Source organism: Puntigrus tetrazona, chromosome 6 (genome assembly GCF_018831695.1).
Source record: "Puntigrus tetrazona isolate hp1 chromosome 6, ASM1883169v1, whole genome shotgun sequence".
In the NCBI taxonomy this organism is placed as follows: Eukaryota; Metazoa; Chordata; class Actinopteri; order Cypriniformes; family Cyprinidae; genus Puntigrus; species Puntigrus tetrazona.
In genome coordinates, this window is record NC_056704.1 from 12,740,800 (window position 1) to 12,765,793 (window position 24,994).

General features: G+C 37.5%; 2 protein-coding genes across 2 annotated transcripts; both read left to right on the forward strand.

The window, feature by feature from the left end:
- The first annotated feature begins 19 nt into the window (after nucleotides 1-19).
- Nucleotides 20-19,609, forward strand: LOC122346842 (espin-like protein). Its single transcript, XM_043241695.1, has 9 exons — nucleotides 20-310; nucleotides 4,239-4,429; nucleotides 6,022-6,208; nucleotides 6,927-7,109; nucleotides 7,205-7,336; nucleotides 16,253-16,382; nucleotides 16,623-16,711; nucleotides 17,849-18,013; nucleotides 18,125-19,609. Exons 1-9 carry the CDS (start codon nucleotides 20-22, stop codon nucleotides 19,607-19,609), a joined length of 2,853 nt encoding a protein of 950 aa, XP_043097630.1.
- Nucleotides 19,610-20,060: 451 nt separating this feature from the next.
- LOC122346411 (kelch-like protein 30) lies at nucleotides 20,061-24,900 on the forward strand. Its single transcript, XM_043241014.1, is given in 10 exon segments — nucleotides 20,061-20,213; nucleotides 20,630-21,468; nucleotides 21,580-21,766; nucleotides 22,879-22,965; nucleotides 23,525-23,680; nucleotides 23,795-23,983; nucleotides 24,243-24,257; nucleotides 24,260-24,296; nucleotides 24,298-24,385; nucleotides 24,479-24,900. Coding segments are annotated over 9 exon segments (1,779 nt in total). The 5' UTR covers nucleotides 20,061-20,213; nucleotides 20,630-20,694; the 3' UTR covers nucleotides 24,725-24,900.
- Nucleotides 24,901-24,994: the final 94 nt, after the last annotated feature.

Consider the following 24,994-nt stretch of genomic DNA (forward strand, 5'->3'; position numbering starts at 1 on the left):
GCGGAGAGGTAGGGTTGACATGGTGCTCCAAAGGCCATTGCTGCAGCCGAGAGGAGACCTGCAGAGCCTCAGGAACTTGCCGAAACTGGATGTCTTACCGTCAGCATTGTGGATGCTCAGGGGCGGGACTGGTGCACCATGCGGCGCGCGCTGTGGTCAGCTGGACTGCCTATGTTTTCTCGTGGCAGAAGCAGGGCTCGATGCTAACACAAGGGCCCTCAATGGAGCCACACCTGTCCATGATGCTGCAGCTACAGGTCATACCCGGGAACTAAAGTGGCTCGTGCAGGTGGCAAAATGTAATGTACAGGTGAGTGGAGAAGTTGTGGACAGAGTTTGGATCGAGAGTTGCTTTTCAAATGGGTCATTTACATTCTTTCAAAAACCACAAAAGATTCCGTACAGTTAAAGTGAATGGTAACCAGACTGTCAAGCTCCAAAAATGACCAAAACCACCATAAAAGTAGTCCAAGTATGACTTATGTTCTGTTATCCAAGTCTTCTGAAGCTTTTGATCATTCTGTGTGAGGAAGAGACTATTAAAATGAGTGCAAATCTGTCTGTCTGCTTGTCTCTGTTGTAAAGGCCGTTTGCGCTAACTATGCTCACCACTGTCTGGTGGAGCAAGAGAAAATTATGAAAAAAACCAAACTAAGACAGACCACAAAAGAAGAAGCCAACCCAAGGTAGTTATGACAATAGCGTGGACACTAGGGATTTTGGATTTTTTTTTTTTTTTAAAGCAACTGACCCATATTAAAATCTGTATTTTTCCAATCCCAGTCTTCTTTTGCCTTTTATCTTTAAAAAATGTAAATTATCAATAAAATAAAATCAATGTTGAAAAGAAGTGCCTCACGGGTATCTAATATTAGGAAAGTATCGTGATTTAAAGACTATAATAACTCTATTATATGTTTGCAATACATTGAGGTGCAAATATTAATACAGGTAAAGGTCTGCCACTATTCCCATTATATGTATATGGTGCTTTGCAAAAGTATTCATGCACACATCGTGTTACATTTAATACACCATAATGACGGAGCAAAAACAGATCTGTGATTTCTTTGAAATGTTATTACAACGGAAACCATTTTATAATTACACTGCATAAGTATTCATACCCCTAAACTCAGTTCTTAGTTGAAGCACCTTTGCTTTGGCAGAGGTTATAGCTTCAGTTCTTTTGGGTACAAGAAGCTTCTTTAACATGTATTATTTTTAACGGCCGTTAATCTGCTTATCTTCTTAAATTCTGTCAGGTTAGATGGTGATCAGCTGTCCAGTTGTTTTTAGGGTTATCCTGAGATGTTCTATTCAAGTCTAAGCCACTCTTGCACGGTCTAAGCTTTGTATTTATGGTCACTGTCCTGTTGGAAGGAAAACCTTTTGCCTGGAGTGCTCTAAACCAGGTTTTCATTAAGGATGTCATTGTAGTTTGCTGTGTTGAGCTTTCTTTCTACCCTGAATCTCTGTTGCCGAAAAACACCCTCACTCCCCAGCTCTATTAAGAATCCTCATCATTCCAGACTTCTTCCATTAAAGATTGTGCAAGTCATGCTCCTGTGTATCTTCCGTGCAGCAAAAAAAAAAGTTTTGTAGCCTTCTCCAGATCTTCTCAGCACAGTTCTGTCTGCCAATACTTTGACCTCATGGATCAGAGGTATATCAGTTGGTATATAGATTAGATCATTAGATTTCCCAAACTACATCAAATCAATGGACTTAACCACAGGTTATCTCCAGTCAATGTGTAGAAACATCTTAAAGTTGATCCAGCAAAAATGGATAAATTTTTTTTAAGTGTCACCAAAAGGGTATTAATTATTATGAAATGTTTTTTTCGTGTGTATCTTTTTTGTAGTAGTACGTGTAGTATGTCGACTACTTTTTGTAGCTTTAATTTTATTTCGTTTTATCTTTAAAGCTTTACAGCTATTGGATACTGTTCCCTGTCAATGTATGGAAAATAGCAGCGTTAACATTCTTTTACAATCTGCTTGCAACACTATTTAAAGTATTAAGATTGTTTTAATTTTGAAAGAAATGAAGCCTTTTGCTCGGCGATGGACGCATTAACTTTCTAGTTTCAACAAACATTTTAATCAGCTACTGTTTTCAACACTGATGTTGGAAAGGAATATTTCTTGATAATTTAATCTGCATATCGTACACATTTTTGAAGGATCGTGTGACACTGAAGACTGGAGTAATGCTCCTGAAATTTCAGCATGGTAATTACAGGAATAAATGACATTTTAATTACGATTAAATAACATTTCAAAGATTTTGATCAAATAAATTCAGCTATGGTGAAGCATCTCAGACCTGCATACTATATTGTAAAAGCGTTGTGCAAACTACAATATTATTTTGACAGTGCGTGGTGTGGTCATAGGCCAGGCAAATTCCTAGATATCATAGCTAAGCAAAACCGCTTCAAATATAGCACCTTACATAATAAGTCGTTTCTCAGCCGATACAGGAACGGTGTGAATGCAGAACGGTGTGAATGGTGTGATTACATCACTTTCCCTTGCTCTGTTTACTCTTTGCTCAGTAGTATTGCATGACCGCTGTAATCACGACCAGATGGGTTAGAGGGGGCTCAATCTAACCGTTAACACTGTTTGTTTACCAGGGAAGTACAGGCCATACCGCTGCTCCAAGACCCCCCCGCACCACCTCTTCTCACACTAATGCAAACCGGCTCTTTTAACATCGACAACCTCTTGATCTAATTTATGGCCAGCTGTGCTGTATTAAAGTAGATGTTTTAAGTGCCTTGTTATCATGGACTTAAAGTGATAACAATATTCTTGGTTGGTGGTCTTCCTGGGTGTTCATCTGGGTTTTTTTTCAAGCCCATGCTTGCCAAGGTGAGGTCAAAGTTGTATGTGGTTGAATTATTAATGAACATTTCCTTAGTCTGATTAAATAAAGATGGCTACACTAATTTGATCACATTGGCGGAGTAGTGGAGTGATGGCCCGTAGAGGAACGGGGTCTGTGTCAGCAGCAGTAGATTTATAGCAGAATGGACAATACACACTGATGGTTGCTATGACGGTGTTATGATGACATCATGAAATGACTTCTATCAAATTGAATGTTCTTTCAGCTTATGACTCAATGACAGCTCTTTACCAAACTGTCGGCACATGATTTTAAGTGGCTGTGTTCTTACTTATCACAGTAAAAAAGAATAAACAAGAAATACTCCTCACTGCTTAGTCAAACTGTATCTGATAATATTATCTTCTATGCTGTGGTAGCAAAAAGCTTGGGTCATAATGATACAAATCTAGTTTAAAGCATGCACCACAATTTTAGAAAATAACTTTGTGTAGACATGCCTTTTGAAAATATTTATAATTTAATAATGTAATTTTAATGACCTTGACATGCCATACTGCAGGGGCCCTTCCTGTAAGATTACTTTCAAGCCAATTTTCAAGATTTTAACTGTCTTAATCAGGCTCTATTCTTCAATATGTTATTTTTTTATTGTTGGCTGAATAAATAAAGGTAAATCTGACACACACACACAGAGGTATGTATTAGTATTATCAATATTAATCAACATTGTAAATAAAAATATTTATGTTTGTATATAATAAGTATATATATGTCACGGTGTGGTTTAGCGTGAAGGAGCACTTGACGAGAATATAAAATAAACGAGTTTAATCATACACATGTACAGGATAAGTACCTCAGGCAGGTAGGCAAAAAGGGCAGATGGGCAGATGAACTAAACCCACGTGAAACATAGACAAGATCTGACCAACAGAAATGAAACCACCGGACTTAAATACACAAGGTAAATACTTAATAAATAAGACACAGGTGAAGACGCTAAGACAATTAACTAAAGTAGGTCACACAGAACACATGGCACACGACAAAAACAACAACAAAAAGGAGTCCACGTGTGACAATATAAATGCATGTATGTATTTAAGAAAAAAATATGTTCAGTATATTTATATATAATATAAAATGTAAGAATATAAACTATATTATGAAAACAAAAACTTTTGAATTTGATTAATCGTAATTAATCGTTTGACACTATATTTTTCTAAAAAGAAAAAGGAGAGAATTAATGTATAGTAATGCATAGTTATATAAAGTAAATATAAAGTAATATAAAGTTATTTGTGTACAAAGAAAAGAATCATTAAGTAAGGTATTGTTGTTTATGCTATTCTTATTTGTTTGAATGTATTCAGGATCAGGATTCTGGCGGGGCGTCTCCGCTTCATCTCGCTGCACGCTTCGGCCGGGTGGAAGCTGTCCGCTGGCTGCTGTCTCGTGGGAGCGGAGCAGACGTGGAAACAAACTGCGGTGCTCTTCCTGCTCACTATGCTGCAGCAAAGGGTGACCTCACCTGCTTGAGGCTGCTGATTGGTCAAGCTCCAGGGTACAGCGTTACGAACACAGACACGTAGTAATGACAGAGATTAATCTCATGTGGCGGAGGTGGATGTAAAGGAGCATGTGACAAACTGTTTTGGGTCACTAGTCTTGTAGGTCACACGTCTCAGTTATTTAATTGTGCACTCATGAGTGCCTTAAAATGTCTTTTAAAACAGATTTTGTGTAAGCCGTGGTTATTATAGTTATACCAAGCTAAAACTATTAAAGAAAAAATGGTTACTTAAAATAAAATTATTTTATTTTATTTTAATGTTTACTTTATTTCTATTTTTTTATTTAGTTTAACTTGATGTACTTAAGTAACTAAATTCAGGCGTTCCTTAAAAAATAGTAACAACAAAATTACTTTATTTATTTATTTTTACTTCATTTTCCTCTGTTGGTTCAGTTGTTCGCATAGCTTTTAGATTTAATAGAAAGGAGGAAGAGGAATTGATCTGATCTAGTGAAACCCCATCAAACTAATTCACTTCAGAGCCCGAAGTTGATTATCAGTTGTTTTGCGTAAGTCTATCAATCGCGCATCCTGTTTCTGTCACGCATGTACAGATTCATGTTGCGTCTGTAGCATGACCACATCTGAAACTGATACACGGAGACGTGCTCAGGATGAAATAGAAGCGTGTTTGTGTAGTGGATAAGTTAAACTTAACTTATAGCCAGGGGAATGCATATATTAACCTTAGGGGTTAGAAAATCCCATGTGAGAGTCAGAGAGCTGGTGTATAATGGATGCTCCCTGTCTGTCACGTGTCACAACATACTGGAAGTCAACCGTCAGAGCTGCTTCTCACTGTCACTGAACCTGAACCTAAAGTCTTGAACCCTTAACACCTCAAGGAATCATTATCATATGCTGTAGTAGTATTATTATATTAATAAGCAGCAAATAAGGAGTTTATAGAGGCAAAAGTCATAGTTAATGGTTTCATAATAGCAAGAAATAGACCTTAAAATAAAATGTGTCCAAAATATTTATATTACATTTTAATAATACTTCACAATATTGCTGCTTTTACTGTATTTCTGATCAAATACAAAACTTTTCCAACCCCAAACTTTTGAATAGCAGTGAATGTTGTAGTAAAAAGATCTAAATTCTTAAAACCCATTGAAACTATAAATCTATAGGGAACCTATAGCGGAATTCCCTTTCTGAGCTGGCTACAAATTGATGTCATAAATGAACAGCTCCATATGATCCCATGAACTTTAAATTAGCCTCCAGTGATTAATATCCAGGCAGTAATTGGTTTAACAGTAGAGGACATTGACAATTATTTGCTCTATTTATCCTTAGCTAAAATAGTTGATTTACCAGACCTTATATATTGTGATGCCTTTAGCATATGTTTGAATATGGTTGAATCCGCAACAATCAAACCCAGTGAGCTTAATCTTATATTGATGGCCACACAGGCTAAGATCACCAGTTGTTAAATGAAGGGAGAATGCATGTCTTCCACAGATAAGACATGAATACCAAAAGCCAAGAGATTTTTACTCCAAAAGTTACGTTTTTTATCAGCCTTCAAAAACCCACATGAATAAGCATCCAAATTGGTGTTTTCTCAGGTGTGTTAATCGACAGACAAATATGGGAGCTACGCCGCTTTATCTGGCCTGTCAGGAGGGACATCAACATGTTGTGGAGTATCTGGTGAAAGAGTGTGGAGCTGACGTGCATCTACGAGCCCAAGACGGTATGACGCCGCTACATGCTGCAGCTCACATGGGCCACCATGCATTGGTGGTATGGCTGGTGGGTTATATTTTATTTCTCAACCTCGTCTCATAAATATATGTGCCTCTGTGCACTTTTTGCATAACACCGTTTTCATGGACCTTACTGCACGTTCCGCCGCAGTTTAAAAGAAGACCTGTCAACTGAATAGTGTTAAAACACAGGTTCGATCTGTGAACCCTGGAACATTTTTATAACGTTGATATAGGTATTTATTGTTGCGATTCAGAACTGAAATATCTGTAGACTGTTGCCAAAAGTTAAAGCTCTATCATGGAAATATGCCCTACACCAAATCCAACACGAAACCTACCCAAAAGTGTTAACAAATGCAAAACTAATATAAAACACATTTGTTAATGCAGTCCTACCATTTCAACTTTTACACAGATTTGAACTGTTTCGTCAAATCACAAGATAGTTACTCCTCGTCTACTCAGTCAGTTACCGAACAAACCTACCGTCTATGAAAACCTATAGATATGAAGCTGGATATGTGTGATGCAAAAATTATGCTTTATTAGTTGAAACTAAATTTGGGTGAAAAGGTATAAGTTATTTGAGTTTTGCTACCTCTAGTGTTTATAACTGCAGTGATATGTACTTATTGGTACATATTTCGTGTCTCGCTAAAAAGGTGCGTTCATGCCATGAGACCAGGTAGTTATTTCTACAAATATATGCTTTGGTGTCACAAGCTCTACTCTAGGTGCTGTACTTGTTTGGACCCTTTCAGGTGTCCTTCACAGACGTCAGCCTGTCTAGTCAAGATAATGAAGGGGCCACTGCTTTACACTTTGCTGCCAGTGGGGGGCATCGTGGCATCTTGGAGAGGTTGTTACAGATGGGATCAAAGGTCAAGAAGGATTTCTGGGGGGGCACTCCTCTACATGATGCAGCAGAGAACGGGGAGATAGAGGTGGGTTTAAATTAGAATGTGAGTCTGGTCTGTGGTGTCTAAAACAATGTAAAACAATGTTAGGTTGCAATAATCGTATAAAACATTTTTCCCAGTGCTGTCGGATCCTCCTGGGTCACCAGATCAACCCAAAGGAAAGAGATGTAGATGGCTTCACGGCTGCTGATCTGGCTGAATACAACGGCCACTTTGAGTGTGCCAGATACCTTCGCTCTGTGGAGAGAAATGTAAGGTCGATTTCTTATGCTGGCAGAAAAAGAATGACTTCAGTATGTTGATCATTTAAGTTAGTTTTCTAAAGTCAAAGGAACACGCATGAAACACTGGCATGGCATTATTTAAAAATTTCATGCTGACCTATCTTGATTGTGGAAATATTGAAAGTAGTGACATAAGTAAGTATAAGCACAACGCTATATGTTTTGCCATGGTTGACATTAACGTCATTCGAGAAATTTTTTTAAAAGTCAGAAATTATATCTACTTTAATTATATCTATAGCTATTAAAATTGACTTAAAATATAATTCATGGTCAGTGCAGTGTTAACTCTCTGATGCGTTGATTATGAATTATTAATATTATTATTAATTATTATCATGACAAAGGATGATATTTATTTGTATTTATCCTAATATAAAATTTTTACTTCAAAACAAGATTATAATAATTAACCAATTATTTATTTATATGAAATGTATTTATTCTACTGATTTAATAAAATAATTATTAATAAAAAAACCAATGAGACCTATTTTAAGTAAGCTGGAGATCTGCTGCCATGCATGTACTGTAAGGTGTAAAGTAATGTAAGTCAATTTGTAAATAATCTAAAATCATTTGTAACTGTTTTAAACCTGTAACCCACAGTATCTTATTTTAAATGTAAATATTCAAAAATGTATGTAAGTGGGAACAAATATATACAGCGCAGAGTACACTGAATGTACTTATATTATGTTAAGATAAATAACTGCAGAATAAAAGAGTTCTTTAGATTCTACACTACTGACAAAGAATTGAGGTACATATTACTTTACCATTTTTGTCAGTCATATTGAATTATACTATCACGTGCTGTTATAAATGTAAAAACGTATGAACAGGCGTGTAACTATGAGAAAGTGTCAAAGCGTTGTCGCACAGTTTGGATGTAACATCATACCACGAATGCTTAAAAATGGTTTGTTGTTGGCATCATGCATTAGAGAGTTAAAGACCTTGAAGTGTCACATGGATAAACTAAGACAAAAGGTCAGTTCTCTTAGTTGTCCTGCATCCAGATCTTCCATGATTGATTTGTTTTGATTGACATGTCTGAGCGTCTATGAAAATCAAGCCAGTAACTTTCAAGGTGTCATGTAGCACCTACTTTCTAAGAAGCTTTTGTGTGCAGTGGACCTCAATGGCCTCTCAGCCTTCTTGTTTCACGTGGTAAATAAGATGCTGCTCAATTTAAGTCATAAATTTTTCAAGGGTGAACATGGTAGCGCTGTCAGAGCGGGCACAACAACTAAACCACATTGGAAAAGGAATTAATTCCACAAAATTGATGGATCAGTCTAAGGGGGATATTGCTGTTCTAGTGATTTACTATATCTCACAACTGTGCATTCTTTCTCTTCTTTTTTGAAGATGTCCATCTGCGTTAATAGGCGGTAGAAATAGCAGCTGTTTTTGCTGTTCCCATTCAAGAAGCGAAGATTTTTCTTCCTTGGATCTCTTCCAACATACCTTACCTAGCTGATAAAACACGTTTAACAAGCTAATACCGAATGTGTGAGCTAAAATCCATATGAACAAATTGTAGAGCAGCTGAATATTAATTTCTTTTAAATAAACATGTTGTATAAAGGTACAGGCCATAAATTTATGTTATACAAACCTCTATGGATTATATTGGTTACTCAGCTGTTGAATTGTAAGCATACCGACTACAAGCTGATTTCCATGGTTGAACCTGCAAATACTTTTTCATTTTGTCAGATAATTTTAAAAAGTTTTTCCATGTCCAAGTTGGTCTGGAACCATAAAGCAACTACTTTCTTTTGTTTCAAGTATAAAACAAATAAAGCCAGATCTAGGACTTATACTAAATACTAAACAGCTGAGTATTAGAGTTGTTGAATCCATTCAGCCGATCTCCGGATCTGGCGGTAGCACTTTAGCTGCAGCTTAGCATTGCAGCTGATTAAATCGTTAGCATAACGCTCAAAAATGACCGTATTTTTCCTATTTAAGACTTGACTCTCTTATAGTTACACTGTGTACTAGGACCGTCAGAAATGCAAAGTCGCAATTTTCTAGGCTGATATAACTAGAAACTACTACTATAATAACTTTGCTGCCTTAAAATGCCAGGGACTATTTTTAGGTGCTGTTTAATATCATTGCGCCTGCTGCCATGATACTGCAGCAAAATTATTGATTATTACGTCAGAATAAGAGTATAGTTCCTAGTTATATCATCCTTGTAAATCACAACTTTTCTCTTCTGTCTTAGTGCACAATGTAACTATAGAACAATCAAGCTTTAAATAGGATATATATCGAAATTCCTTGGTCATTTTTGGCGCGGCGCTAGCGGTCTAATCAGATTCAATGATTTATGCTAAGCTACAGCTAAAAGTGCTATCGTCCAGACCCGAAGACGAACGGATCCAAAAATGGTAAAACTCAACCGTTTAACTCCAGGGGACTTACAAAAGAGCCTATTAAAAAAAAAGAGTACAAGAGTTCTTGTAAAGTCAAAGTCAATTAAGAATTCGATTAGGTTTCATTAAATTTGAAGTACCATATCTGAGATTTCACAGAATTAATTGCATGGTCTCCTGTCACCCTGGTCACACTTTTCCATAGATCTTATGTAGTAATATAAGCTCCCTGTCAACATAGGCATGAATAAATAAGCTATTCATTGCTCCTTTATCAATGTGAGAGACTCAGGGTGCTGCTAGATGTCAAAAATGAAGCCGGCCTGTCCCAACAATGGAGATCTAATTAGTGAAGGGAGGCTGTTGAAGCATCAGATGCAGCCGTTTGCTCTCTCTACGTGCTGGGGGTGTATCAGTTACCGTCTCTCTAGCCTAGCTCAGGTAGAGGGCCGGGGCTGAGCTGGTTATAGGATCCACAGGGTTCGGTTTCAGGGTTTTTACCATTCTAATGCTTGGAAACAGATGCTTGATCTATCAAATCGGTTGGAGAACAGGATGTTTGTTGGCTTCAAACATGCATCCTGATTGTTTATCTTTTTCCTTTAACCCAAATTCCATTTGATCAAGCAGCACTGCCTTGGATAAATACATATTAGAAGATGTTGTTTTTGCTGATTTAGCCTTATGTACAGTCTAAGTTAATAAACACTGCCTCTTGGGGTCAGTAGGATGCTGATTATCAAAGAATACCGAAACATATTTAAAATATTAAGCAGCTTTTTGTGACATTGAAAATAAGCACCAAATCAGCATATTAGAATGATTTCTGGAGAATTTGATGACTGTATTGGCTGATGAAGATTGAGCTTTGCATCCATTAACAAATTACATGTTAAAACAGAAAACTGTTATTTTAAATTGTAATGATATTTCACAGTATTACTGTGTTCACTGTGTTTTTGATCCTATAAATGCAGCTATTATTAGTAAAAGCGTCCTTCAAAATCATACCAACCCCAAACTTTTAAATAGTAGATTTCAGACCTTTAAAATAAAATAAAAAATAGATAGACATTAAGTGTCCTGATGTCATATTTAAAAAATCCTTTTTATGGCAAATATTTAAAGTTAGTTCAGGTTGTAAATGTACCTCCTGAATTAAATGTTAGGCTTTTCCGTGAAAAGTATAATTAATGAGATTTCTTGAAAATATGTGTATCACAAAAGTTTTCTCACAAAAGAACTTGGCACTAGACTTTTTCAGTTTTTTTTTTTTTTTTAAGGACACTCTCTTGTATTTCATTGACCCAAAATTGTTTCCCAGGCCTCCCCATGGAAAGACTCTCCATATAAGTATGGTCCATATCAGCATTATTTCAGGAATAAAGCATTTTAGTTTTCCTCCTGGTCGCTTATATAGTATTGCAAGTTGTAGTGTACTTCACAAGGTTTTATTCCACCTCAGAGTGCTCGGGACAGGCCATCTCATTTCCTAACGGTGCCTGTAATGGATTGTTTGGGCGTTTGGCCAGAGAGTTGCGTGCTAGGTATTTCCTCATGTTTTGGTTTCATCCCAAAGAGGTCACCCTCCCTGAGCACGGCCCTCCGCTCAAAGTGCGAGCGCCTTCTCCCTGAGACAGCTGCAATCAAATAAACAGATCAAGGGTTTATTTTACAACACGCATATATGCTTTCCTCCCATCTTATTTGGGCAGGGAATTAAGAGGCCAGCTGTATTAAATGCGTTTCTTTTGGCATCCCAAAGAAGGTTTATTTCAGTACAACAACAAAAATCGTGATAGATTGGGATGAACATTGAAGCTCGGTGGTTTGTTTATTGCAGGTACTTTCAAGCATTATAAAAATGCTTGGAGTTTTTAACTTCTACGTGGGGCCTTTATAGAAATGCCAGTACTAATCGGCCACTAGGGGGTGGTAAGGGAGCTTTTTTACGAGTTTACCCCCTGAGAGGAATCTTTCAACGTGTTTCTCATCAAATGTTCAGTCATATCTCAAGAATGCTCTGATTGCTTTGACCTTTAGTGGTCCGCTACACATGGAACCGTGTTTACCATGTAACTGAGAATGTACAATGGCACACCAAACAAATGTTTTGTGCACCTGCAGATTCAGGGTTAAGCTATAAGCAGTCTTTATTTCAAATGTCCTTTTTCATCTTTTAAGGCAGCTGTCTTAAAGTTTGTTGGTACACTGATTAATGAAGTGAAGCAAATGAAGTGTTACCTACTACAGCACCAAAAGTAGTTTTTTTTCTAATCGACTGAAATGTATTTATATCATCCTGAAGCTGAATTCTACAAGGTCTTCCAAAATAAGGGCATTGCTGTTTCTGAATTCTTGTACTTTCATATGCTCTGAATTTTAACAATAAAAGCGCATTCTTAGAAATACTATGTCTATGAATGATATAATACTTTTTCACCTACTGTATCATGAATATTTTGGGCATTCTATTTATTTGAATTACCTCTAGAGAAGTATGCATATTCAGATGTGGGGCATATCCATGAATTTGACTAGCTTAAATGGGAACTGGCCCCAAAATTGCACAATTTCATTTTGACTCACAGCCTTTGATGTCAACAACAAAATCTAAATCTGACACATTTTTATTTCTACTAAATACCATTCTTTTACTGGAAACATTTACACATTTTTATTTATGAGAGTGTTGTTTGTTGAGATTTCCAGAAAGCACCTGGGTCAATGACAAAAACAGTGTCCATAATAAATAAAAGAATAAAATGGTTTTTAAAACACATGACAGACATTTTTATATTCAATTTGGTTTAATTTGGTTTTCAGAGTGTTCTTTATACTATGACATATTCATTTTGAAATGGTTAAATACCATTTACAGCATCTACTAACCTTGCCTTTTCATAAAGCACTCAAATTATCTGACTTATTGGCCTTCACACATAGTCATGAGGGTCTGCAGGTGTCGTATTTTTGATGCTGGATAGAATAAATTAACTGGCCTGATTGTATTGCCACCTGTTTTTCCAGGGCATACATTATTAAACAAATAATGGAAAGGTTCTGCTCATGCAATTCCCCATCTTTCAGGCTAAGACTTGAAAACATGTTTTTCTTTCCCGTTGATTAGTGTTGATGTGTATAAGGTCACGTCTCGGTCTGATGTGGTTTCAGAGATCAAAAAACAACAAATGAATGAAAGAGATACAGTGTCTCTGTCCGCTCCTTCTGATTTGACAGTCTCCTGCTTTCTATCACACTGCTTGCTTGTTCGCATGTGCCGATTGGTTTGTTCATTAGTGACATTGCCGGCTACCCAATCCACTGTATAAATTATTAAGTACATTCTCCTATCAGAGTTTATTGTTTATTGTCTGTTGGGCTATAGCCAGTTGTTGGGATGGTTTGGATGGAGTCAACACATCTTTGGGTTTGGTGTTCACATCGTGTGTCACTATCTAGTGACGCAGAGTGATCAGGCGCGGAGTGTGTGGATATCGACTTTTAAGAGGACGGTAGTTTGTAAGTACCTATTGTGCTTCAAATGCATGTTGTGTTTGTACAGCTAATGCACTGTTGTTGTTTTTGTGATTATTGAAGGTTTCTACATATTGTAGTCTTTTTGTTATATGTATTAATATATTGCAGTATCTATATTGTGCCTTTGAAAGTTCACAGCTAAGGGCTTCTAAAGTAAAGAATAAGGATTTATTATTTATATCCGATTGGTTAAATATGTTAACATTCTTTAATCTACAGACTAATTTTATAATACTTTGTATAAATAGTTTAAAAACAAAACAGCATATCTTAACCTGAAAATGTTAAATACTAAATACTTTGGTATCACAAAAGTGCAATATGCAGTATGAGATATTTAGATTTGAAAGGGCATTAAATAATTGCAAAAGTAAAAGAGCAGGCACGATCAAAAATTCATTTGATATTAGCTTTTCTTCTTTTCCATTTAATCTGCAAAACAGTTGCTTTATTGGGTAGAAGTTTAGCTTGCTTGCATAATTCCGTTACTATTTGTAATATAGAATATATCAATTTTTAATGGAAAACAGCTAACATAGAAAGCTCATTCATAATTCTTTCTCCATTTTAACGTAAACTTTCCAGCGCAGACGATTTGCTGCTGTAGACACTTTAGACGGTTTTACCCAATTCTCTAAATTTAAAAACTGTCAAACATGTTCATCATGTTTTATTAAACTGAAGGTGTAAAGTGATTTAGCATAGAACGTATTGCTTATGCATCAACACAAGTGTGTGGTCTTGAATTCTTCCAGAAAGCAGAGAGCTGAGGAGGTTTTAACCTTAAGCAAAACTTTACACAAGCGCAGGCCCATTCTGATTCTGTTTTTTCAGATAAATGTGTGGCATATTTGAATGATTTTATGTATGACTCTATGCTATGCGCCAGGTTTCCACCATAATACCATATTCATATGGATTCGATGCTGTTGCTGTAGTCTCACTCTCTCCATCAGTGTTTGTGTGGCCCACGAGGCAGAGAAGAGCATGGGAGGACCATGTTACTTCAGCATCCACTGCCTAAGCCACAGAAGAGGATAGCTGATGAAAACCAAATGTGCCATGGTGTTCGCTGGCTTTGATTAGTCTTTCACACAGAGACAGATGCATCCTGATCGTGAGTGAGGAACTGAACTGCTGCTCAGAGGTCACAAAGGAAAGAGATTCCACTTATGTAGTTTTGCCCCACATACCCACATTACACCTCCCCAATTTGATCTATTTATGAATTGCACAACTTCTGGGAAATGTATTCCTGCCTTTGCCCAAGCCGTGTCACAGCGCATTTCGTGCTGTTTGGACATCAAAGTGCCGTGCAAGAGGAAATTGGGAGGACCACCTCACAGAGACAAAGCAAAATAGCATGCTGCGGCGTATCAGTGTTCCCTTTGATGCTCTGTGCGTGTGTGTGTTTTACAGAGAGCCCTTTGAGAGCCACATTTGATATGCATTCTGCATGGACTCCATTAGGATATTACAGTTTCATCAGCGGTGATCTAAATGTTTCCATATACTCTGCATTTTCCCTCTGGTAAAGTGGGATCTAGATGTTGGGCTCAGGTACAACTATTTTGCCCCCCAGCTAGGGCCCCTCTTACTGTATCGCTCTGCGGACCACAACACTGCACAAAGAAAGACCACAAATAGCTGTTTTTCATGTGTATGATTGTGATGTTCTGCTGTGTAGTGGATCAAATGGCAATAATTGGCCTATTTCATTGCTTTACAGGTCTGTGTGAAATAATGTGCTTTGATGGCACACTACCTGAATCAGTAAATGTTAGATGATAATAAAAGCTCTTTGTATTGCAGGTCTGTCCAGCTGCCCAACCTCTGGAGGAGAACTGTACTATAGAGGAAGAGCTCAGAGGAAACCGGCTGTGTCACGGCAACCCAGCTCTGATTATTACAGACAGATAACTTATACGCACAAAACCATGGACAGTCTTATGGTGAGGTTTATATGTTTTGAAAAATAATACAGTTTGAATGACAAAGCAGCTATTATTACATCTGTTCCACAACTGACCCTTCGCAAAGACTCACCCCCTTGGTTACTGTTGCTGTCCGACAAGCTACGCAACATGCTCTCATGCAGTGAAAAATACATCACAGAGCAAAGAGAGCTGATAATGTAATAACAGACAAGACAGAGCAGGTTCACGTTAGGTATGAAACAAAGTCTCAACTTCCAAATTTGCTCATTTTAAGATATTCAAACAATAAATACCATATTTTGGGACTTGACATATGAAATATCCCTGTAGTACCTCAGTTCAAGTGGCACATAAAGTGCTCATCTGCTTCTTTACTACTTATAGCTTGAAATAAACATGAATGAACATAAGAAGGTCTTCTTTCAACTTTGAAAAGATGTCAATAGACACTGTTTCAAGTTCAAATCCACCAATGTTAATCTACTCTCCTGTCTGGTTTGTAAGACAAAAGTGTTTTGATTGGTCAGATTGCCTGTCAATCAAACTCTCTATTAAGGTTCAATTTAGTGACCAGTTTCTCTGCTTAAGTTCAAGACAGGTAACTGTCTTCTAAGACAGTGTCCTTACAGCATAGCACATCATTTCAAACATATAGAAACAGCTCCATATGCCCTCTACAACTTGAAATAGTTTGTTATTAGCATGTTGCTAATAACAAACAATTTTTTCACCTCACATGGGAACACTCATCAATGTGGCAATCTTGTTGTGTTGGATTAAAGGAATAGTTTGCCTCAAAAATTATTTAAAATAGATAAGAACATATTTTTTAGTATACTGGTAATCAAACAGTTGTTAATCCTCATTGACTTCCTTATTGCTTCAAATGATGCCTTAAAATGTTTGGAATAGAAATATTATGTCAGAAAAGTGTGCTTTAAGGGATTATAACTGGCTGTAGAAAGTGTCCATTTTCAAATGGCTGACTTTCCATTTAATTTCAATCCCACCAGCATCCTGAGACAGAAGATTCCCCTCAAGCACGTTACCCACCTTCTCCTCCCCCTTCTACCACTACCCCCTCGCCTCCATCTTCCACCTCACATGGGAACACTTTTCAGAATATCCACATGGCCACTTCGGGTGAGAAAGCCCTAAGGGGCTGTTTAATAACTCTATTGCTCTTGTAAATGTATGTTTTGCAATCCTGACAAAAATCTGTGGGCACTGCTGTCACCATTGACTCATCCTTCCTTAATTTCACTTGATGACTTAATTCCAGTTCAATGAGTAATGGTAATAAGCCTATGTGAATATGATCAGAACATAACTGGAAACAGATGAGAGTAACAAATGATGTTCTTGTTCTGATTGTCATTGCAGTGGTGAAGAACCTTAGTTCCAGTACGCCTCCGAGCAAGCCCGTACCAGAGAAAGGGAAACTGTTTATGGGAGAAATGAAACTGGGAAATGTAAAATCCATTGCCAGCCTTAAGAAATCAGGACTCACAGCAGATTTGACAGTTTCAGTTAAGAAATTTACATCCACATTCTCTCATGAACATTGAGTCTAAGGTTGTCTTCACACACTAGCAGAATACAGTTGTCATTCCTGTATCAGAATGGTATATAGAGTTACATGACAACTGCATTCTATAACCAAACTGGGTCCCTTTAGTTTTTTAAACTTGCCTTTGTGTGTGAACAAAAATGTACTGGGTAATTGTATGATCACATGTAACTTAACTGGAAACAATCTTTTTTTTTTTTTTTTTTTTTACATTTTTTTTTACATTTTTGGATCCAATAATATATGGTTGTTAGTTCATAAACACTAATGTTTATGAACAAACCCAAATTCCACCCTAAAATGAACATTTTGTCATTAATCACTTGATTATTACTTGAACCATGATACTATAAAAACTTTTTTACACAAATTAAGATATTTGGATGAAAACTGGGAGGTTTGTGGTTTACTGCCATGTAAATAACACTGTCAAGGTCAGAGAAGTATGAAAGACATTGTCAAAATAGTCCATCTTCCTCCAGTGGTTCAACCGTAAAATTATAAAGCTACAAGAATATTTTTGTATGGAAAGAAAACAAAAATAATGAATCTACCCAAGAATTTGGCACCATAATGCCATTTTGGAGAATATTCACTTGATGCAAATAGCATATGCTGCTCTGTTTCAACGGAAAACAGAGTACACTATTTGCGTTCAGTGGATACTCAGCAGATACAAAATGGTGCTATGGTGATAGAGATATAGTCATTATTTTTGTTTTCTTTTCCATACAAAAATATTCTCGTAGTTTCAATATGTTACAACTAAACCACTGATGGAGGATAGACTATTCTGACAATGTATTTTATACTTTTATGGACAATGACAGTGTTATTTACTTGTCAGTCAATGGCAGTCACAAGCCTCCTGGTTTTCATCTAAAATATCTTAAATTGTGTTCCCGAGGATGAACAAAGCTTTTACAGGTTTGAAACAACATGGGGGTAAGTCATTAATGACAAAGTTTTCATTTGGAGTAATTTTTAAGTGTAATTTTGAACTACAGTACTCAACAATATTTTTTTTTTTCTCTTTTAGAATAAAATGGTGGTGTTACCGACAGAGGAGCCTAATTTGTCTGATATTGATTACCTCGTGCCCATGCACGATGAGAAGGGAAGACCTATAGCGGAATGGAAAAGACAAGTGATGGTACGACAGCTACAGGCCAGCTTATTTGACCAAGAAACCCAGAGGTTAAAGGTGAGCTACAAATATTGCATTACATGTCTTTTAAATACATATTTGACATGATGTTCTGACTGAACCTTTCTCCATGTTGACTTTTAATCAGACTTTTATATTATTTAACAGGAAAGTAGTACTAAATATACAAAGATGGACAGTTGGAGGTTCTCCCAGGCTCACAATGCCATCCTGGGTCCATTTGGAGAGCTTCTAACAGAGGATGACCTCATTTATCTAGAGAAGCAAATTGAGAGTGTCTCAATGCAAAAGAACTGCGAAGGCTACGAAATGGAGCTAGCTCGCCTGGCTGAAGAACTTCGAAACATTCTTCCCGCGCCCATCGTCAACATCACAGTCAACACCCAATACAAGAACTCTACACAGACTCCCTTACCCGTTTGGTGTAACCGTATTTCAGGCATTGTTAAGAGTATGTCATTACTTATGACCAACCTAACAGACCAGCCCCACTGCAAAATGCCAAACACAGAGCTTGTGAGTGTCTTCTCTCAGCCATCTGAGAGAAAAGCCTTCAACAGGGGCAGGAGGGAAAAAATAGAAAATGAGATTCAACAATTTGGGGTCTCTGTGAGGAACTTAAAATCCAACTTTGAGAATCAGAACGATTCCTCAGAAAATGATTCAGGCATGACAGAATCATTAGGTGATCAAGAGCAAGAACCAGTAAAAAATGGTTCAGATGAGGTCTCACAAAAACAAGAACAAAGACCAGAGGTTGACCAGATTGATGATTCATCTTTCGACTATGTCATCAGTGATGCCATGGAAAGTACAACCCTACGCAAGGAACGTATTGTGGTCTTGTTCCTGGGTCACTGGAAGAAGTCGGCTTATACGGTGACTGTGAGAAATGCTCAGAGAAAGCAAAGCGTTGATTCACTGGATATATCCAAGAAGCCGAAGTGTGAACGCAAAGCTAGCTTAGATATCTCTCCAAAGAATGCTATGGAAAATGGCAAATTGGGGCACTTCTTTAAGCAGAGAAGTGCCATCAATAAGATGATTGGGAACTGGAGAAGCATGATCTCATTTGTACCATCACGGCAGATTCGAAGACTCAACCGGCAGCAGGCAATTTACTCACCTGAGCAGTTCCTGCCCCGTGTGGATGGATCTCCCGTTGACTATGACACCCTGACACTCGACCTCTTCATGCTTGGCTACTTTCACATACTTGAGCTAGACTTGCCAGCAGATGAGAGGAAAATGAGACACTTGCTGTGCTTTGAAGTTTTCGACCATGTGGGCCGTTTCACCTGGGAGACTGTGCGGGATTTTCACAAGGCTGTAATACAGGACATTGAGGTGGGGAACCGGGAATGGAAGGATGGATTTGAGGACATTAAAGTGAAGTTCTTTGGAGATGGATCAGGCCAGCCAGAGGTTGAACACTCAGAACAGACGACGATTGTAGAAATGAGGCCTGTGCCTAAAGTCATTGTACAGACGCCTACCCCAGATGAGAGCGATGTCCTGAGAAATAATGCAGATATCAGTAGTCTGACTAATGAAGAGATTTGCAAATATATTGACCGTAGTTTTGCTTTCTGGAAAGAAAAGGAGGCTGAGATATTTGATTTTGAGGAATGACAATAAGCCTTTTAGGGGCGGGGGATGTACATAGAGATTGCTTATTATCTTTAAATATATGTATTTTTTGCATTTGATGTAGAACTTGTACCAATATTTATACAGTTGTGACATGTAAGGCATGCTTTTGCCATTTATTCTCCAATTTTCTAGGAGTGCAAGGTAGAAGACTGCCATAAACTGAAGTGTTTGTCTTTTTGTCAGAATTAACTTTATGAGATTTAAAATTATTTAATGCCCTTTTCTGTTAAGTTTTGTTACTCCTTGAGGACCAGATATTTAGAGACTTCATTTGCACCAATATTGGAGGCTGCTTACTCTAGTGATTCATAAATAAATGATCATCTGACTGTTTACTCCTATACAGAAAGTTGTGTGTATCTCTTTAAGAGCAGGTGGGAGCTTAACAGTACTATTTAGATTCTGAGTATAGCCCTCCCAGATTGACTGGCCTAAAAATAGCAGTGTGAAAGACAAGCATGCTGTCCCAGTGACTCTGCAAAAGACGGCGTGTCCCCCATCTCAGACAGCAGCAACAAAAAAGTCTACGTTCTAAACAAGAACTTTTAAATAATGTATGATTTCTGCTTTCATTCACAAACAGGTAAGTTCAGGTCAAGTTTTTTTCTTGTTAAAAAGAATTGTTAAACATCCACTGTTGTTTTGCCAGTGATTTTTTAAATGTGTTTTGTGTGCGAATTCTCTCAGGCAAAGAAATGAATCTTGAATGGTAGTGAATTTCGTTCTCAGAATTATACTCTCCCAGTGTGCCTATCAGATATATTGTCTTTGGCAAGAACCCTGTTTTAACTCTGGCGATAATCGTCTGATAATTTGACTTATATTGATGTGCTAACATGACTTCATTCTCTTCCAATTTGTTCCTGAAATGTTCTGTTACCAAACAGAAAGGCTGAAAATTTGTCCTTAGGTCATAGGAGGCTCCACATTGCTATGATCATGAATGTCGCAATCAGATTGCATGTGACTGATTATACCCATTTGTCTTGTCCTATGTAGGTAAACACTGAAAACATCTGTTGGCTGGCCCTGAATGCATTAAGGCCATAGGTCAAAGTGTCGTCATGGTGCGTAATATAGACGATCTAGACTTCTGCCTCTCTTCCCATCCCCAGAGTATCATGGAGGGCCTGCGCTCCCTCTGTTCTCAACCCAAACTTGTGGATGTCACCTTGAGCGCAGGTGGACAAGATTTCCCCTGTCACCGGGGAATCCTTGCTCTCTGCAGCCACTACTTCCGTTCCATGTTCTCAGGAGATTTTGTAGAGAGTATTGCTGCTCGTGTTGAGCTTCATGATGTAGATCCCAATGTGTTGTCATCCTTGCTGGACTTTGCATACACAGGGAAACTCACCATCAATAAAAACAATGTAGAGGGACTCATCTGCACATCCAGCCAGCTCCAGTTCCACACCGTTCGTACTGTATGCAGTCGATATCTGCAGCACCAGATAGATGCCACAAACTGCTTGGGAATCCTTGAGTTTGGAGAGATCCATGGCTGCCCTGAAGTTGTCGCCAAAGCATGGAGCTTCCTCCTTGAAAATTTTGAGGCAGTGCAGCAACATGAGGAGTTCTTGATGCTGGAGAAAGACAGGTTGGCAGCCTGCCTGAAGGATGAGGATCTGCATATAAGAGATGACAGGTCTTGTGTCGAGGCTGTTCTGGCCTGGGTCGGGCATTGTAGAGACAATCGGATCTGCCATCTGCGAGAATTGTTGGACTTGGTTAAGCTTTCCCTCCTCACAGAATCCTACCTCACTGAGAACTTGCTGAAAGAGTCATTGGTGCAAGACTCACTAGAATCCAAAGAGTTCATAGAGAGAACATGTAGAGAGGTCAGACAAATTTATTAATATAGAAATTGTTTAATATAGAAAATATTGAATTATTATGTTTAATAGAAAACATAATGTTCTATACGACAAATTATTATTTTTGTCCTTCAGAAACAAGAAATGAAAGGAGGTGAGTCAGAGCAGAGAGTGACCCAGAATGCCCTCAACCTGCAGGAGGTTTTGTTTGTGATGGGTGGCCGCTCGCTGGATGACTCGGATGATGAGGATGAGGATGAAGATGAAGACACAGACAGTAGGGTGCACCCCAGAAATTGTGGTTTCTACAACCCAAAGCTTGGTAAGGACAACTTCAGTGAACATATCGACTTTATTTGCAAATTTCTACAGTAAACATGCTTTTTACATCATATTAGAATTTGCTGACATATGGATGCTTTAATGCATGTAACAGAAAAAGAGTGCCCTTTGTTCATTTACATATACTACTGACATTTTAAAAATACATAGCTGGTTGAATATCAGCAATGTTACCCTTTAACTTATGTTTATCATAATCCTGGATATATTTGTTTCTAGAAGCTTATGCTTAAAGGGATAATTCATCCAAATATGAAACTGATCTCATGAAAAATGTTGTTGTCATTCCAAAAATGTAAAACCTTCATTCCTCTACAGAACACAAATGAAGGTATTTTTGATGAAATCTATGAGCTGTCTGACCAGACACCTTGCATCTGACATGTTCAAGGCCCAGAAAGGTAGTAAGGACATGGTTAAAATAGTTCATGTGACATTAGTGGTTCAATTAATAGTTACAAATAGAAAAGAAAATCAGTTTTCAAAGACCGTAACACAACACATTTGTTACACCTTCTTTGGAAGCAGAGGAAAGCACACATATACATTATGGCACTCTTGTGAATGTGCTTTAAAGACTTAACAAGAAAGTATTTTTTCCTTTGTGAACAAAAAGTATTCTCATAGTTTCATAACATTACAGATTATACACTGATGCCACATAGGCTATTTTAACAATGTCCATACTACCTTTTGGGCCTTGAACAGTTGCATTGCAGTCTATGTAGGGTCAACAAGCTCACTGATTTTATCAAAAATATCTTAATTTGTGTTCCCAAGATGAACAAAGGTCTTGCTGGATTGGAATGACATGAGGGTGAGTAATTAATGATGGAATTTTGTGTCAACTATCTCTTTAAATGTTTGTATTTAGATTTGAAGATGTATTATTTTTAATCTTTCACTTTATTATCATTCTAAAATATTGAAACAGTCTTTATGAAGTAAGTGTCTGAACCTTTGAGTATTAAGTGTCAACAGTCATGTACTACCTGAATTGTGATGTGATAACATCTTGTTTACTCTGTTTCGATCTGCATGCTGTATACATTTGCATTTGTAAGGTTTGCATTTTATTCTTTTTTTTGACAGGGCAGTGGTTTCAGCTACCTGATTTTCCCAACTACAATAAATGGGGTTATTCTGTCGTCTCCTTAAACAACAATGTGTATGTCACAGGTGAGCCAAACTCTGTCCATAAAATTTTAAGCTGTTTCTAGAGGCTGTAGCTTCTATATCATGAAATGATTTCTTCACTGTATTTATTGGAAAATGTATAATTTGCTGATTGGTTGGTCTGGACTGTATAGTCTCCAACCATAATGACAAGGGAAAAAAGAAAACAGGAGACAACTTCTATTTTTACCTAGAGAAAACAAATCCACAGATTTTCCGGGTATTTATAGAGACTAAGCCCTTTGGGAAAGGATCAGTGAGATTCATAGTTTTATTCCACACATGAATGGAATGTCATCTCCATTGAGGATTTGGAGATGTTAAGATAAAACAGTCCCCTGTCTTATAGACAATCCTACTAAGACTCACATAAGACCTGAAACTTTACAACACTTTAGAAATGTGAAGCAGAACATTCACTATGTGATGATGACCTAGGAAACTTAAGGCGATGTTCACAAACTGGGACATTTGAACCTCCCTTTTGAGCTAAGAATTTATTCAAATAAATCAGCGTAGCCTTCATCTGAATGAGAAAAACATGTGTTTTTCTGAGTCTCAGGAGGATCAAGAGGGTCTCAGTCCAACACCTGGTCCACCACAGAGACTTGGAAGTACATTACTCGTGAGGGCAAGTGGGTCACAGTCGCTCCGATGTTGCGTCCCAGGACTAACCACTCTTCTGCAACCCTTAATGGAGAGATTTATGTAATTGGGGGTAAGAAAACAAATCGGGTTTGCAGCTGAAGGCTTCAGACAAATATTTTGGGTCAGTGTATATGTAGAACTGAACATGTTTATGTAAGACACTGCATTGTCTTTTCATTGACAGGAACTACAATGGATTTTGTTGAAGTTGAACATTATGACCCCTTCAGTAATTGCTGGACGCTTACGGGCCCAGCGCTAAAGTATGTGACTAACTTTACAGCCACATCATGTGAAGGAAAGCTTTACCTCATTGGTTCTTGCGCTGTTAAATATAATGCCCTGACTATGCAGTGCTACAATCCTGTCATAGGTAAGAGACAACACATGTCACCATGGTTAACAGTTAATAATAGACATTACGAGTATCCAGCAAAAACAAACTAAGTCTGTCATAACAAAACTTCTAATTCCATATTACAAAGACTATGTTGGAGCCAGTACAAAACTTCACAAGACAGAGTGTAAATTATATTCACTCATGGAGTCTTGTCAACATCTAGTCATGACTTCAGTTCAATACCATGTATTTTGAGTATACTTTTGTTAATTCTCTTGTTCTTCTTCAACAGATAGCTGGTGTATCATCTGTCCCCTTTTATTCCTAAGTATCTCTCATCTCCCGCTCGGTTTCTATGGAGGAGTCATTTACCTCGTAGCAGATAACACCAAAAAAGTCTATTTGTATAACCCAGAGGGTAATATGTGGGAAAAAGTGAGTATTAGAGAATATTTTTTTAGTTAGCTAAATACTCATGTTCTGCTGAGACCAACCACTGCTGTTTATGTTTGCTGTTTTTCATCCCAGATTCAGTTTTTACACACTCTTCATGAAAATGGGGATTTGGTGGTTCTAGGTGGGAAGATGTACGTGACTGGGGGGCACTGGAAGGGCATGGAGGGCGATTACGGTGTGGAAGTAGAAGTGTACAACCGAGCATCCAACACTTGGAAGGTGGAGTGCTTCCTTCCCAGGCTATGGACTTATAGTGGCTACTGCTCCATCTTTCTGGACACTTCCCAGTGGACAGAATTATTCCCTGAAGAGACTTAATATCTGTGTTGTTCCCCAAATCTTGACATAGGCTTTGGTGCAAAGTTGCATTTTGTATAGTAAGTTTTGGTGATATTATAAATTTTTGATAAGGGGATTTTTAGATTACATTTTTTTTTTACATAATTTACTTAGCTGTTGTTTGCTTTCTTGTGTCCAGTGAAAATCTTTGAATTTAATTTTACCTTTAATTATATATATATATATATATATATATATATATATATATATATATATATATATATATATATATATATATATATATATATA